This window comes from Sus scrofa, chromosome 15, assembly GCF_054392235.1.
Source record: "Sus scrofa isolate SSC_HxYL_T2T_F1_AM1 chromosome 15, Sscrofa_HxYL_maternal_Yorkshire_Landrace_v2.0, whole genome shotgun sequence".
Classification (NCBI taxonomy): Eukaryota; Metazoa; Chordata; class Mammalia; order Artiodactyla; family Suidae; genus Sus; species Sus scrofa.
Genome location: NC_139397.1, coordinates 96088914 through 96105516, shown reverse-complemented (window position 1 = coordinate 96105516; position 16603 = coordinate 96088914). Strand labels below are relative to the sequence as shown.

General features: G+C 35.6%; 1 protein-coding gene and 1 pseudogene across 11 annotated transcripts in view; one reads left to right on the top strand and one right to left on the bottom strand.

Annotated features, from left to right (window-relative positions):
• The window catches only part of LNPK (lunapark, ER junction formation factor), an 83684-nt gene that overhangs the window by 47118 nt on the left and 19963 nt on the right, over positions 1-16603 (top strand). For all 11 annotated transcript variants that reach the window (XR_014828798.1, XR_014828799.1, XR_014828796.1 and 8 more), the window contains 1 exon segment: positions 15736-15948. Coding sequence is in view for 6 of the 11 variants with exons in the window: in XM_021074605.2 (XP_020930264.2) it covers positions 15736-15948 (213 nt within the window). In the remaining 5 variants the exon portion in view is untranslated.
• Positions 8251-9042, bottom strand: LOC110257196 (high mobility group protein B3 pseudogene; annotated as a pseudogene).

Here is a 16603-nt window from a genome sequence, read left to right as displayed (position 1 = left end):
TATAAAGTTAGGGTGACATTTAGACCTTTGAGAAGTCAGTCCTTTTGTAAATATCCACAAAGATTGTGGGTACTAAATAAGCCATAATAGTTTTAGGTTTTCTAATTGGTGGAGCTATGTGGGAAGAATCCCACCCCCTCCTATCTTTCATAAATAGGATTCCAGTTTACAGAAATATTAGCCTCCTCTTTTGATAAATGTAGAAGTTTATCAAAAGTTATATAAAAGTTTAAATATGTTAAAACAAATTAGGCATAGATACTTGCAGTGAAACATCTACTTTCATAATCAGTTTAAATTTTTTTACAATTTGTACTTCTTTCCAATAATTGTAAACAAATTTTTGGCCTGTAGGCCAGGTTAATATAATTTCTACAGCATTTTGTATAACTGGTATTAACTTTTCAAAAATACTTTTAAAATAACCTTAGTGAATATATGTCTAAAATGTGATATTTCGCAGAAAGCTGTTGCTGTTACTTTTTTTTCTTTTTGTCTTTTTAGGGTGGCACCCACAGCATAAGGAAATTCCCAGGCTAGGGGGCGAATTGGAACTGTAGATGCCGGCTTACAGGCTTACACCACAGCCGCAGCAGTGCAGGTTCCTTAACCCACTTCCTGATCAAGGCCAGGGATGGAGCCTGAGTCCTCATGGATACTAGTCAAGTTTGTTACTGCTGAGTCATGATGGGAAGTCCTGTTGCTGTTACTTTTTTAAAAATTTGTTTTCTCATTAAAAAAGAATAGATGGGAGTTCCCGTCGTGGCGCAGCGGTTAACGAATCCGACTAGGAACCATGAGGTTGCGGGTTCGGTCCCTGCCCTTGCTCAGTGGGTTGACGATCCGGCGTTGCCGTGAGCTGTGGTGTAGGTTGCAGACGCGGCTCGGATCCCGCTTTGCTGTGGTTCTGGCGTAGGCCGGTGGCTACAGCTCCGATTCAACCCCTAGCCTGGGAACCTCCATATGCCGCGGGAGCGGCCCAAGAAATAGCAACAACAACAACAATAATGCCGAGGGAGCGGCCCAAGAAATAGCAACAACAATAACAACAACAACAAAAGACAAAAAAAAAAAAAAAAAAAAAAAGAATAGATGTGTGATTCCCTTTATTGACATTCTTAAGCATTTATTAATATTTAGGCAGTAAATACCTTTAAGAATCTAAACTTATTTTTCCTTAGAAACTTGAGACCCCAATTTTTTCTTCCTGATGTCATAATTATAGAAAAACCATTGCTGGTTTCTCTGGTTTGGCTTCCTGCAGCACTACTTTTAGATATTCTTCTGGAGAGAATTAACATTAGCTCTAATATAAAGGAATCATGCACTGAAAAGAATGTATTAAGTAACTCTTATGTGTAAACATCAGGAGGAATAAAGCCATGAATGTAATGTGGTTTTTGACCTTACAAAGCTTGTAACATATTTAAAAACTTTTTTTTTTTTTCCTTCTGGGGTATACTATTCTAGTATTCCTACCTTTTCTAGGTCTGTAGTTATTAATTGCTCTTTGGAATTTTTTCCCTATTTAGAAAGATCATAAACTATATCTCAACTTTATTTTACTCTTGAGAATTATAATTTCGTTTTCTTGTTTAATTTGATCTTGTTACTGTCATTTTTATAGGTGACTTCATTGTATACTTCATTTAAATTTTGTTTCTGTGAGTTTACTATCAAGTCTTTATTTTTAGCTTTGAACCATTGTTAGTTCCTTCCTTCCACTTCTCCTTCCTTCCCTACTCTTTCACTTCTTCTCTTCCTCCCCCTTTCCTTTCTTTTACCTATTTAAGAACTTAAATAATAGAAAATGGAAAAAAGTATTAAAGGATGTATGTATGTACATATTTGGCACATGAGTAGATCTGCTCTCCAAAATGAATCTTTTTTTTTTTTTTTTCCTAAGTTCTTTTCCTTCATTCCATTCTCTCTCTCTGGATTCCTAATCTGAGAAGAATCTATTTCCTGTGACTATTCTCATGTCACTTTATTCTTTCATCTTTTTTAAAAAGAATATATTTTATTCAAATTGAATCTTAATTATGATGCTCTCATTTTACCTGCTCTCTTATATGATTGCTGAACCAGAATTTTGATTAATGTGCAGTAGATAGCTTTCTTTTATTTTTTTGAGGTATTATATGTAATGATATATGATTACAAAATTTAATTTGATTAGGTTTAGCACTAAAAGGAATATATTTGCTGAATATAATACTAACCTGGCCGCCAGCCTCCTCTCTCTCTCCCTTTTATCTCTTATGTTTTTCTTTATTTATTAAAAATTTTATTGAGGTATAATTGACATACAGTATTGGTTTCAGGTGAACAACATAGTGATTCAACATTTATATACATTACAAAATGATCTCCACGTTAGGCATAGTAACCATCTGTCACCATGTAAAGGTATATTCCCTATGCTATACAGTATATTATATCCCCATAACTTATCTATTGTATGACTGAAAGTTTGTACTTTTAAATCCCTTTCACCTGATTCTTCCATTCCCCAACTCTCCTTACCTCTGGCAACTACCAGTTTGTTTTCTGTAACTGTGAGTCTTTTTCTATTTTGTTTTGTTCGTTCCTTTGTTTTGGTGTTTAGATTCCACATAAAAGTGAAATATTTGGTTTTTGTCTTTCTTTGTCTGACTTATTTCACTTGGCAAAATACCCTCTAGGCCCATCCCTGTTGTTGTTGTATATGGCAAGATTTTATTCTGTTTTATGGCTGAGTAATATTCCATTGTGTGTATGTATATATATATATATATATATATATATATACCACATCTTTATCCATTCCTTTATGGATGGACACTTAGGTTGCTTCCATATCTTGGCTATTGTGAATAATACTGCAGTGAACATAGGGTTGCATATATCTTTTCAAATTAGTATTTTTGTTTTCTTCAGGTAAAAACCCAGGAATGAATTGCTGGCTCTTCTAGTTGTTCTGTTTTTATTGTTTGAGCAAACGCTATACTGTTTTCCACAGTGACTGCACCCAATTGCATTCCCACCAACAATGTATGAGGGTTTCCTTTTGCCCTGGCCAGCACTTGCTATTTGTTGTCTTCTTGGTAATAGCCATTCTGATAGGTTCAAGGTGATAGCTCATTGTGATTTTGATTTGCATTTCCCTGATAATTAGTGATTTTGAGTATTTTTTCATGAGTCTGTTGGTCATTTGCATGTCAACTTTGGAAAAATGTTCAGGCTTTCTGCCCGTTTTTTTTTTTTTTTTTTTTTTTTATATTGAGTTGTGTAAGTTCTTTGTATATTTTAGCTATTAACCCCTTATTGGATATTTCATTCACAAATATCTTTTCCCATTCAATAGGTTGTGTTTTTGTTTTGTTGTTGGCTTCCTTTGTTGTGGTTTTGTTCTGCTTCTTTCAAATTTTTCATTTGATTAGACCTATTTGTTTATTCTTTCTTTTTTTTTTCTTGCCCGAGGAGAGAGATCCAGAAAGACATTGCTAAGACCAATGTCAAGACTTTATTGGCTATGTTTTCTTCTAGGGGTTTTATAATTTTAGGTTTTACATTTAAATCTTTAATCCATTTTGAGGTTATTTTTGTATATGTGTAGGAAAGTGGTCTAGTTTGTTTATTTTGTATGTAACTGTCCAATTTCCCCAACACAATTAATTGAAGAAACTGTTTTCTCCACTGCATATTCTTGCCTCCTTTGTCATCAGTTACTTGATTGTAAGGATAGGCGTACTTCTGGGCTCTCTATTCTGTTTCATTGATCTATATGACTGGTTTTGTGCCAGTATCATACTGTTTTGATATGATAGCTTTGTAGCATAGTTTGAAATCACAGAGGGTGATAACTCTGGCTTTGTTCTTCTTTCTCAAGATTGTTTTTGCTATTTGGGTTCTTTTATGGTTCCATACAAATTTTAGGATTGTTTTAGTTCTGTGAAAAATGCTATTGGTATTTTGATAGGGATTGCATTGAATTTGTAGTATGGAGATTTTAACAGTATTAATTTTTCCAATCCATGGACATAGTATATCTTTCCATTTATTTGTGTTGTTATCAATTTCTTTCATCAATGTATTGCAGTTTTCAGCGTACAGGTGTCTCACTTCCTTGGCATTGTTTTTGATGCAATTATAAATGGGATTTTTTTCCTAGCTCATGTTTTTGATGCAATTATAAATGGGATTTTTTTGAATTTCTATAGCTTTTATTCAGTATCTATCATGTGCCTACAAGGTGCAAGGCATGATTCTAGGTACTAGGGACATCTCTCAGAAACTCTGGAAGACAGGCAATAAACTTGAGAATAAGGAAGTTACGATAATAATATTAGATGCTAAAGATGGAGCAGTGAACAAAACAGAAATAAAATCCTTATCTTTGCAAACTTCCATTACAGTACCTTATATTTAAGTTTGTTCAATTATGCTGGCTTGTTATTGGTAGCATATAACTTAGATTTCCTTCTAGAGTTTCTGCTTTAATCAGCAGACTGGGTGCCTTAATTCAAAGATTTAGAAGTTAGTTGGCAACTTAAAAAATTATCTTTTTTCATTCTCTCTTAGGCATTAATAGATTTTTCCCATAGTAGCAGTGCAAATAACAGTGAACTTTCTGTGTGTTTGCTGTCTATTGATGACTTAGTCACAATTTATTTATTTATTTATTTTTGGTCTTTTTGCTATTTCTTGGGCCGCTCCCGCGGCATATGGAGGTTCCCAGGCTAGGGGTTGAATCGGAGCTGCAGCCACCAGCCTACGCCAGAGCCACAGCAACGCAGGATCCCAGCCGCGTCTGCAACCTACACCACAGCTCACGGCAACGCCGGATCGTTAACCCACTGAGCAAGGGCAGGGACCAAACCCGCAACCTCATGGTTCCTAGTCGGATTCGTTAACCACTGCGCCACGACGGGAACTCCTAGTCACAATTTAAGACTTAGCTATACTTAATATATTAGAATTATAATTTTGAAATTTACAGAGTTCCTGCTGTGGTGCAGTGGGTTAATGATCAAGCTTGTCTCTGTGGAGGCACTGGTTTGATCCCTGGCCCAGCACAGTAGGTTAAGGATCTGGCATTGCTGCAGCTGTGGTATAGGTTGCAGCTCTAGCTCAGAGTCCATCCCTGGCTTAGGAACTTCCAAATGATGTGCGGGTGGCTGAAAAAGAATAAAAAATGTTTATTTTGTAATATCTTCTGAATTCTTTATTTATAATTTGGTAATTTCCGTTTTCTTTTTTATTTTTACATTTTTTAAAATGTAGTTGATTTACAATGTTGTGCCAATAGCTGCTGTATGGCAAAGTGATGCAGTTATATGACTTTTCTTGTATTATCTTTCTTTTATCTTCCATCATGGACTATCCCAAGAGATTGGATATAGTTCCCTGTGCTGAACATTAGTACCTCATTGCTTATCCATTGTAAATGTAATGTTTGCATCCACTAATGCCAAGCTCCCAGCCCATCCCTCTCACTCCTTCCTTCCCCTTAGAAACCACAAGTTTGTTCTCTGTATCTATGAATCTGTTTCTATTTTGTGGATAGGTTCGTTTGTGCCATATTTTAGATTCCACATGTGCAATATCATATGGTATTTGTTTTTTCTTTCTGTCATACTTCACTTAGTATGATAATCTTTAGTTGTATCCATGTTGCTTCAAATGGCATTGTTTTGTTCTTTTTTATGGCTGAGTAATATTCCATTATATATATGCACCATATCTTCTTAATCCATACAATCTGTTGATGGACATTTAAGTTGTTTCTACATCTTAGCTATTGTGAATAGTGCTGTGGTGAACATAGAGGTGCATGTATCTTTTAGAATTAATAGTTTTGTCCAGATATATGTCCAGGAGTAGGAGTGTTGGATCATATGGTAGTTCTATATTTAGTTTTCTGAGGTATCTCCATATGTTTTACATAGTGGATGTACCAGTTTACATTCCCACCAACAGTGTAGGAGGATTCCCTTTTCTCCATACCCTCTCCAGCATTTGTTATTTGTAGACTTATTACTGGTGGTCATTCTGGCTGGTGTGAAGTGGTACCTCATTGTAGTTTTGATTTGTATTTCTCTAATAATCACTGATGTTGAGCATTTTTTCATGTACCTACTGGCCATCTGTATGTCTTCTTTGGAGAAATGTCTGTTTAGGTCTTCTGCCCATCTTTTAATTGGGTTCTTGTTGTTGTTATTGAGTTGTGTGAGTTGTTTGTATATTTTAGAGATAAGCCCTTGCTAGTTGCATCATTTGCAACCATTTTCTCCCATTGTGTTGTTTGTCCTTTTTTTTTTTTTTTATGGTTTCTTTTGCTGTGCAAAAGCTTGTGAGTTTGATTAGGTCCCAATAAATGGGATTATTTTCTTAATTTCTTTCTGTTAGCTCAGTACTGTATAGGAACAAATACTAATTAATATTAACAAATGCTAATTAACATTAGCAAACGTTAATACTGTAATACTGATTTTGTATCTTTCAACTTTACCAAGTTTATTAATTAGTTCTAAAAGATTTTTAGTGATATTTTTAGACTTTCCTATATGTAATATTACATTATCTGAAAATAGTAACATTTTTGCTTCTTCCTGTTTGAATGCCTTTTATTTCTTTTTCTTGTCTAATTGCTGTGATTAAGACTTCCAATACTACTTGAATAAATGTGGCAAGATTGGGCATTTTTATCTTATTCCTGATCTTAGAGGAAAAGCTTTCAACTTTCTCTGTTGAGTCTGCTGTTAGCTGTGCGTTTGTTATCTGTGGCCTATTTTATGTTGCAGTATGTTCCCACTGTACTCACTTTATTGAGAGCTTTTTCTTTTTTTACTCATATGTGGATATTGGGTTTTGTTTAATGCTTTTTTGTGTTTGTTGAGATGCTTATGATTTTTATCTTTTGTTAATGTGTTGTATCACATTAATTGATTTGTGGACATTGAACCATCCTTGTATCCTTGGGGATAAATCCCACTTGATCATGGTTTATGATCCTTTTAATATATTGTTCAGTTTGGTTTACTATGGTTTGAGGATTTATTCATCTATATTAGTGTCCTGTAATTTTCTTTTTTAATAGTGTCTTTGTCTGGTCTTGGTATCAAGATAATAGTGACCTTATGGAATGAATTTGGGAGTGATCCTTTTTTTTTTTTATAATGACTTTTATTTTTTACAATATAGCTGGTTTACAGTGTTCTGTCAATTTTCTACTGTACAGCAAGGTGACCCAGTTATACATACATGTATACATTCTTTTTTCTCAAATTATCATGCTCCATCATAAATGACTAGATACAGTTCCCAGTGCTATACAGCAGGATCTCATTGCTTACACATCCCAAAGGCAATAGTTTGCATCTAGTAACCCCAGACTCCCAGTCTATCCCACTCCTTCCCCCTTGGCAACCACAAGTCTGTTCTCCAGGTCCATCAATTTCTTGTCTGTGGAAAGGTTCATTTTTGCTATATGTTAGATTCCAGATATAAGTGATATCATATGATATTTGTCTTTATCTTTCTGACTTACTTCACTTAGTATGAGAGTCTCTAGTTCCATCCATATTGCTGTAAACGGCATTGTTTTGTTCTTTTTTATGGCTGAGTAGTATTCTATTTTGTGTATATACCACATCTTCTTAATCCAGTCATCTGTCAATGGACATTTAGGTTGTTTCCATGTCTTGGCTATTGTGAATAGTTCTGCAATGAACATGCAGGTGCATGTGTCTTTTTTAAGGAAAGTTTTGTCTGGATATATGCCCAAGAGTGGGATTGCTGGGTCATATGGTAGTTCTAAATTTAGTTTTCTAAGGTACCTCCATACTGTTTCCATATTGGTTGTATCAATTTACATTCCCACCAACAGTGTAGGAAGGTTACCTTTTCTTCACACCCTCTCCAGCATTTGTTATTTGTGGATTGGGAGTGATCCTTATTCAGTATTTTTGGAATAGTTTGAAGAGGATAGGCATTAACTCTTCTTTAAATGTTTGGTACATTCATCTGGAGTTTTGTTTTTTGTTTTGTTTTGTTTTTTATGTGTGTGTGTCTTGGTTGCTTTGTTCTTTTTACAAATTATAGATATGTATAGCTGAGAACTCGGGATTTCTAGCCAATAACCACAGAGTTAACACCATCTTACAAATTAAAAAAAGAAAATGCCAGAGACATCTTTAAATGCCTTTTCACACCAACAGCAAAGTGCACAGGGTGAGGAGACCCTTTTTTTTTTTTTTTTTAATGTTTGGAAATACGTACAACTTTGATACAGGTTCTGGGTGCTCCAAACACCCATGGACATTTCATGTAAACCACTGACAATTTCTAGAGACTTTGATATGATCATGATCCAATTGGGTATTTAAATCTAATGAGGGCAAGAGACACAGCTCAGGTAAGAGGTGTGTCCACCATGGCACTCCCTACTCTAAGGTATTCACAAGGAGACAGAGCAAACAGTTTTTTTATTCATCCTCCTCCTCCTCCTCCTCATCCTCTTCGTTGTCTTCATCATCCTGTTCCATATTTTTTTCTGGGCAACTTTGGCAGGCCCCTTGATGCCTTGAACTTCTGTTTAGACTTATAGTCTGCCACATCCTTCTCATACTTCTCCTTCACCTTCACCACTTTGTTGATGTGCAGCTGCTTCTTGCTGTCACTTAAGTTATTCCACATCTCACCCAGCTTCTTGGCCATGTCTCTGATGGAGATGCCAGGATTGGTATGTTTAATCTTGGGGCGGAATTCTGAGCAGAACAGGAAAAATCCAGACGAGAGCCTCTTGGGGGCATAAGGGTTCTTCTTCCTGTCTCCCTTGGCTGGTCCATAATCCTTCTTTTCCCAATCATAGTGCACCTTATCTGCCTTCACCATTTCATCAAATTTAGACTGCTCCTTCCCAGACATGGTCTTCCACCTCTCAGAGCACTTCTTGGAAAATTCAGCAAAGTTGACAGGGATCTCAGGGTTTTTCTTCTTATGTTCCTCCCTGCATGTCTGCACAAAGAAGACATAAGCCGACATCTTGCCTTTTGGTTTCTTGGGATCATCTTATCTATCTTGACTGTATTGTTTGCTAGTCTGGGCAGCACAGGCATGATGCGCAGCTCAGCTGGTATTTTTTTTTATTATTAAAAAATGTATTAAAATATAGTTGATTTACAGTGTTCCTTCAATTTCTACTATACAGCAAAGTGACGCAGTCATACATATATGTACATTCTTCCCTCTTTTTTTTAAAAATACATAGTTCCCTGTGCTCTACAGTAGGACCCCATTGCTTATCCATCCCACATGTAACAGTATGCATCTATCAACCCCAGACTCCCAGTCCATCCCACTCCCTTCCCCGTGGCAGCCACAAGTCTGCTCTCCATGTCTATGATCTGTCTCTCATTTGTAGATAGGTAATTTGTCCGTATTTGCTATTTCTTTATAATTTAGTCTTGGAAGATTGTACATTTCTATGAATTTAACCGTGTCTTATAGGTTCTGCATTTTATTGGCTTATGATTGTTCATAGTAATCTATGATCCTTTGTATTTCTGTGGTCTTGCTTGTAACTTCTTTTATTCCTGATTTTATTTATTTGGGTTCTCTCTTTTTTTTTCTTGTTGAGTCCGGCTAAAAGTTTATCATCTTATGTTTTCAAAGAACCAGCTTTTAGTTACATTGATTTTCTTTCTATTGCTTTTTTTTTTTTTTTCAGTCTCTTTCATTTGCTTTTGGATCTGTTGAGTGGGAGTTTAATCCAGGTGGTAGGCATTTAATTATTTAACTTGGAGCTTAGAAAGAAGGTTGAGGTTATAGATACAAACTAGGAGTCATTGGGAAGTATAGGTGATATTTATTGAAACCATGGAATTGAATGAAATTGCCCAAGGAGAGACAATACAGTAAGAGGACCTGTGGCAGAACACCAGGGAACATTAACATTTAAGGGTAGATAGATAAAGAGGAGCCTAGGAAAAGGCAGAAGAAGTGGTCAGAGTTAAAAGCAGAACTAAACTGACATCTAGAAAGTTGAAATGTAAGTAGGGATGATATCCACTATCATACTCTGCAAAGGGTCAAGTAACCAGAAGACAAATGAAGCCATTGAATCTGACAGGCTATATAACAGACTGAGGGCATCATTGTCATACAAACTTGGTCTGAATTCTGGCTCCATCTCTTAACTTTACTGTGAGAATTTTGGCACGTTACTTGGCTTCTGAGCTTTGGTTTCTTCTTCTGGAAACTGAGAATAGGAGTTATCTCAAAAAGTTGGTCTAAATATTAGGTGAAATTAGTAACCTCATTTAAAATGTGTAGAGCAGTTCCTAGAAGATAGTAGGGATTTCGTAAAGAATAGCTATAATAATTATAATAGTAATGGTGATGTTATAATTTGGTAACCAAAGCAATAGTACTTTCAGTGGTGGGTGATACTCTGGTAGCTAAGGAGGACCAGAAATCAGATTGTGTTGGACTGAGGAGTAAAATGTTAGGGAATTTTTTCTTTCTTTCTTTTTGTTCCTAAAAAACTTTGCCTTAGGGAAGAAAGGGGTTATGGCATCACTTTTGTTAATAAAAAGTCGCTGACCTATTGAGAAAATGATTTCGGTAGAGAAGTCAGGCAGAAGTAGAATTTTTTTAAAAAATTCTTTTTGGGGCTGTACCTTTGGCATTTGGAAGTTCCCAGGCTAGGAGTCAAATCAGAGCTGCAGCTCTTGGCCTATACCACAAGCACAGCAACACGGGATCTGAGCCACATCTGCGAACTACAGTGCAGCTTGCTGCAACTCCAGATCCTTAACCCAATGAGTGAGTCCAGGGATTGAATCCGCATCCTCATGGATACTGGTCAGGTTCTTAACTTGCTGAGCCACAACGGGAACTCCTTGAAGGTGCTTGGTATGAGTAGGATGTGAAGAAGATGATATAGTGAATGTAGACTTTAGAAAATTTTCAAAGTGAAAGGAAGAGATAGCAGATATATGATCTTTATTATTTTGATTATTTAAGGGAATCAGTTAAATATAAACAAGAGACCTGAATTTATATGAATTCAAAAATAGAAACTCTCCTGAAGGTATATCTCTATGTTCTATCTAACCACATCTCATAATCACATAAAGAACTAAATTCACCGTAAATTTGAGAGTGTCCACATCTGCATATGTGAGTTATTCATAGGCTTAAAGATTTTTTTCCATGAATTACTAAAATCCTAGTTATTGAAATTTTTTCTTATGAGGCTTAGAGTTCAGAATGCCTTTACCTAGTGTTAGGGGAACTATGAGAATTGTCTTTGTAATTCTGCCAACACTAAAGAAATTTGAAACCCAAATTGGATGAAAGACTTTGCAGCTCACAAGAGGAACTGGTGGTATCAGCTAGGATGTAAATTCAGGCCTCCTAACTGCTGTATGGTGATCTTCCTGCTACAGCTTAATACCAAAACAAAGGCAAAACCAGTATATAAATAAGCAGTATTTAAAAATCTGATAAATTAAGAGATAATTATTGGTATTACAGAACATTCATCTCGAGTTAATAGCAAGCTAGAGTAATAGATTTAAGTTTTTACATAAATTGTCAATATGCATTTTTAAACAAGTTCACAAATAACTTCAGGAAAACATTTAATTTGTAATTTAATATCTATTTTATTTTAATAATTACTTTAGAAATTCTAGGTAGTTTAGTGTTAAATTTACTGTAATCTCTGGACCCTTTAGATGTATACTACTTCTTAGTTGATGGTTATTAAGTATTTTTCTTGTGCTCTCGATAAATTCTTTGTGTTGATTATCTCATTTATTCTTTACAACAACCGTAAGAAGTAAATGTTCTCATTATGAGGAAGCTGAACTGAGAGACAGTCGGTGTCCACTTGGAAAAGGCTTCATGCACATCTGAGAGACAGGGTGAAACTAAAATTGAAATGAGGACAGTTTGATTACAGAGTCTGTGCTTTCAACAACTATCCTATTTTATCATTATTTTCAATTTTATTTTCTTCCTTTTATTATGAAATAGTAGCTTTTATTCCATTTTGATTCTCTTTGCTTAATTTTGAATTTAAAACTATGGACGTGTTCTCATTCTTGGTGAGTGTGATTTTTATTGAATTATTGATCAATCATTGATAAGGATGTTAAACATCCTCTCATCAGAAATTGTTTTTATGGAGCATTCCTTATATTTTACCAGACTGATGTGGGTTGCTTGGTAAATCTTGTTGGAAGATCATATTTTGTGTTTAAATGTAGAAAATTTTCAGTATAACCAATATGACTACTTTATTGAGTACTAGAAACTTTTTAAGAGAATTATAACACAAAGCATTTGTAAATGGCATGTAGCTAAAAGTAGGTAAGTCTTAGATATTTTATTTTTGTCTTTTTAGGTTTGCACACGTGGCAGATGGAAGTTCCCAGGCTAGGGATCTAATAACAGCTGGAACTGCAGGCCTACATCACAGACACAGCGACTTGGGATCCAAGCCATGTCTGTGACCTACACCACAGTTCATGGCAATGCTGGATCCTTAACCCACTGAGTGAGGCTGGAGATCAAATCCGTGGATTGAATCGGTGTCCTCATGGTTACCAGTTGGGTTTGTTATTGCTGAGCCACCTCAGGAACTCCCATAAACCTTACACATATATTTTTTTTTCCTTTTTTTTTGTTTTTAGGGCCGCACCCATGGCATATGGAAGTTCCCAGGCTAGGGGATGAATCAGAGCTACAGCTGCTGGCCTACACCATAGCCATAGCAATGCCGGATCCGAGCTGCATCTGCAACCTACACCATAGCTTGTGGCAACACTGGATCCCCAACCCACTGAACAAGACCAGGGATCAAACCTGCGTCCTCATGGACACCAGTCGGGTTTGTCATTGCTAGGCCATGACGGGAACTTCTTAGATATTTTAAATTGAGACTACCAGAACATTTCATAACACTTTACCAGATACGGATTTGGTATTGTATTATTGCTAGCTATTTTCAACCATTGTCATTGTAAACTCTTTGTTACCTGCATTTCCTATGGAAACATTGAAACTGTGTTTCTTCCCTTTTCTGACTTTTCTGTATCATTGTCCCCTTTTATCTACCTAATTTTAGATTTAGAAATTATTAACCCCAAATATCTTTTATGGCATGCTAGACATGGTGTCTTTTGTTAAATAATTAGTTATAGACCATTCCTATCAGCACATAAGTGATGTTAAGAGTGCTTTTATTCCTTTTCACAAGGGTAAGAGTACACTCAGAGGAAGCAGTCTCAAGTCTTTGTTCAAGAAGTGAAAGGATATTAGTGACTTTTAACATAGTCTAATGTTAAGCTTTTGTTTATCTGGAAGATAAATGTCATTTTTTTGAGTTATATTTCACCTGAAAATCTGCTAAAGAAATGATTTACAATATTTGATGCCTTTTAAAAAATTGATTTAAATGACCAAATATTCTTATGATTTCCTTGATCTCAGTACCTTTTGCAGCATTTAAAGGCTTTCCTAATGTATAACCATCTTTTAACATGTTCTTTGTGCATTAAAGATAATTAAGTGACCAGCTAATTTGCAGGAGATATTAGGATACAATTAGTGTAGGTAAAATCTGACATTTTCTATGAACTGTAAGTAGCCAAATATAGGGGCAGTTCCATTTATATACTGATGACATGCTTTTAATTTATTATTGCAGTGGCTGGGTTGGTGACTAAATTAAGAAGCAATGGAGGAGTTCCTGTTGTGGTGCAATGGAAACGAATCCGATTAGGAACCATGAGGTTTCGGGTTCGATCCCTGGCCTTGCTCAGTGGGTTAAGGATCTGGCATTGCCGTGAGCTGTGATGTAGGTTGCAGACGTGGCTCGGATCTGGCATTGCTATGGCTGTGGCGTAGGCCAGCAGCAACAGCTCCTATTGGACCCCTAGCCTGGGAACCTCCATATGCCACAAGTGTGGCCCTAAAAAGACAAAAAAAAAAAAAAAAAAAAAAGAAGCAATGGAAAATTAATTGGTCCAAATAATGGTGATTTGAAAATACTTAGTTGTATGAAAACACTGTCATCTGAAATATATATTCAATAAATACGAGCTATCAATTTACAGACACTATCTTATTTGTCACAACAATTCTGAGTTAGGATATTATTATCCTAATTTTATAGATAAGGAGACAGAGGCTTAGCAAAGTTAACCCATCTGAGGTCGTGTAGCTATAGCCAGGATTCTAACCAGACTTCTTTGACTGACTACAGGGCCCAGTTTCTTAACTAGTAAACTGAAATCTGATGTTCAAGCTGCACTCTTGACTGCAATGAACTTTTCATGAAAATCTTTAACTGTAAAATAGGGTCTAAATCTAAAGTATTTTGCTTCTGGAAGTATGCATTTTTTTACCAATTGTGTCAGTTAAAATTTAACTTCTTTAGTTTTAGCGTATACTTTCAGTATTTGTAATAATTTAAGGTGATATGTAGAATTAAAAAACTAGAAATGCTTCTTTATTTAAAATCTTACCATTGACATTCAAGTAAGTTATTGGTATAATGTGATATAATTGAATTTTATGTGATTGGGGGGGGGTGTCATGAAACTTTCTGTAAAGGACCAGATAGTAAATATAGTAAATGGCTTTGAGAGCCATATGGTCTCTGTTGTAACTACTCAACTCTTCTAAAGCAGCCAGAGACAATATGTAAACAAGAGCATTATTGTGTTTCAATAAAACTACAAAAAGAGGTGGCAGCCTAGAGGTTGCCAACCCCTGTGGCAGAAAATCTTGTCATTTTTGCAACTTAATTTATGATAATGCATTGTTTATGTAAAGTGGAAGCTTTTCTTTATTAAATGTATTGGCAAAAAAAGTTTATCCCAAAAGATAGCAATAGTATAAAGGAGAATGGGAATGGTACCTAATAGTAAAGAATACTTTTTCAAGGAGTTCCCATCGTGGCTCTGTGGAAAGGAATCTGACTAGTATCCATGAGGGTGCAGGTTCAATCCCTTGCCTTGCTTAGCGAGCTAAGGATCTGGTGTTTCCATGAGCTGTGGTGTAGGTCACAGACAAGGCTCGGATCTGGAGTTGCTGTGGCTGTGTGTAGGCTGGCAGCAATTTGACCCCCAGCCTGGGAACCTCCATATGCCATGGGTGGGGCCCCAAAAAAAACAAAAATACAAAAAACTTTTTCAGCATTTCTATGATTGCTTAGATTACTTACCTCATAAGTTATTCTATAATTCCAGAATATACTTACTCCCTCATTTCTTAGCATTATCATTTTTTTATCTTGAAAAAACAATTCTGCAGTTTTCACGGGATTTTTCACTAATTCTAATACTATTTTTCAAAATAAATTCAAATAAAATACCCAGTTATGCATCATATAGCTTTATAATAATCCTCACCAGGTTATGATAATATCTTTCAGTTGTTACTTGAATATTTATCAGAATTAGTGAAAACTCCAAGGCTTGTTGTGTAAATGTATATATGCAGTTGAATTGTAGGTTCAGAAATGTAATACTCTATTTATACTGTTTTCAATGTCACATTTTATAAATTTCTTATTACAAACAGTTTTGAGCCTATAGATGCTTTCTAGTGCTACAAAACTTTATTAAATGCAAATTGTTTGTGTTATTAGCTTATGGTGATGTATTGGATATTGAACCTATATATATACACACACACACACACACACACATACATACTTTTTATTCTTATTCTCAGAGATTCGTCAGCGAACTGCAGCTCAAAGAAACCTTTCTCCAACAACAGCGGACTCTAGCCAGGGCCCTCCTCCACAAGTTCCAGTATCTCCTGGACTACCAAAGGACACTTCAGCCCCTGGTGGACCCCCAGAAAGAGCTGTTACTCCAGCCCTATCGTCAAATGTGTTACCAAGACGTCTTGGATCCCCTGCTACTTCAGTGCCTGGAATGGGTAAACAGAGCACTTAATGTTATTTACAGTTTATATTGTTTTCTCTGGTTACCAATAAAACAGGCCATTTTCAGACAGTATGGAAATGGCATTTCATTTGGAAATAGCAGAGCAGTTATCTGATTAAGCAGGAGTTCCATATTCAATTAGCCATAACTCTTTACAGCTGGCACCTTGTGATACTGAAGCCTATTTCTTGAGCTCATTTAACTGTTATGGCTTCTTTGTTTAAATGGCAATAAAACTTTGTAGTATTCTGTAGTCAACAGTATAGCACATCTTTTTATATTCAGCTTTAGAATGGCTCCAGATTTATATAAAATGAGGATAGAAGAGAACACTTTTATAATATATTCATGCTTTTTGCTAAGCCCTTCGTATATATTTTTAAATATGACAGTTACTTAACCTGTTTCAGGAAGAATATTCATGTGCCGTGGTATACAGTTTTACTAATATTAATGCGGGCTTGGTAGATTTCTCTTTTTTTAAGCCCTAGAACCTTAGTATTTTCCAACAGATACTTTAACCTATTGAATTAAAATCCTACCTTTATTACTATTTCGTTTCTTTGGATTCTCTTTTTTTTCAGTGTGGTAGATCTCTAGGGGAAGATCCCATTTTTGGAGTATTATAGATTATATTACTTGGTAGC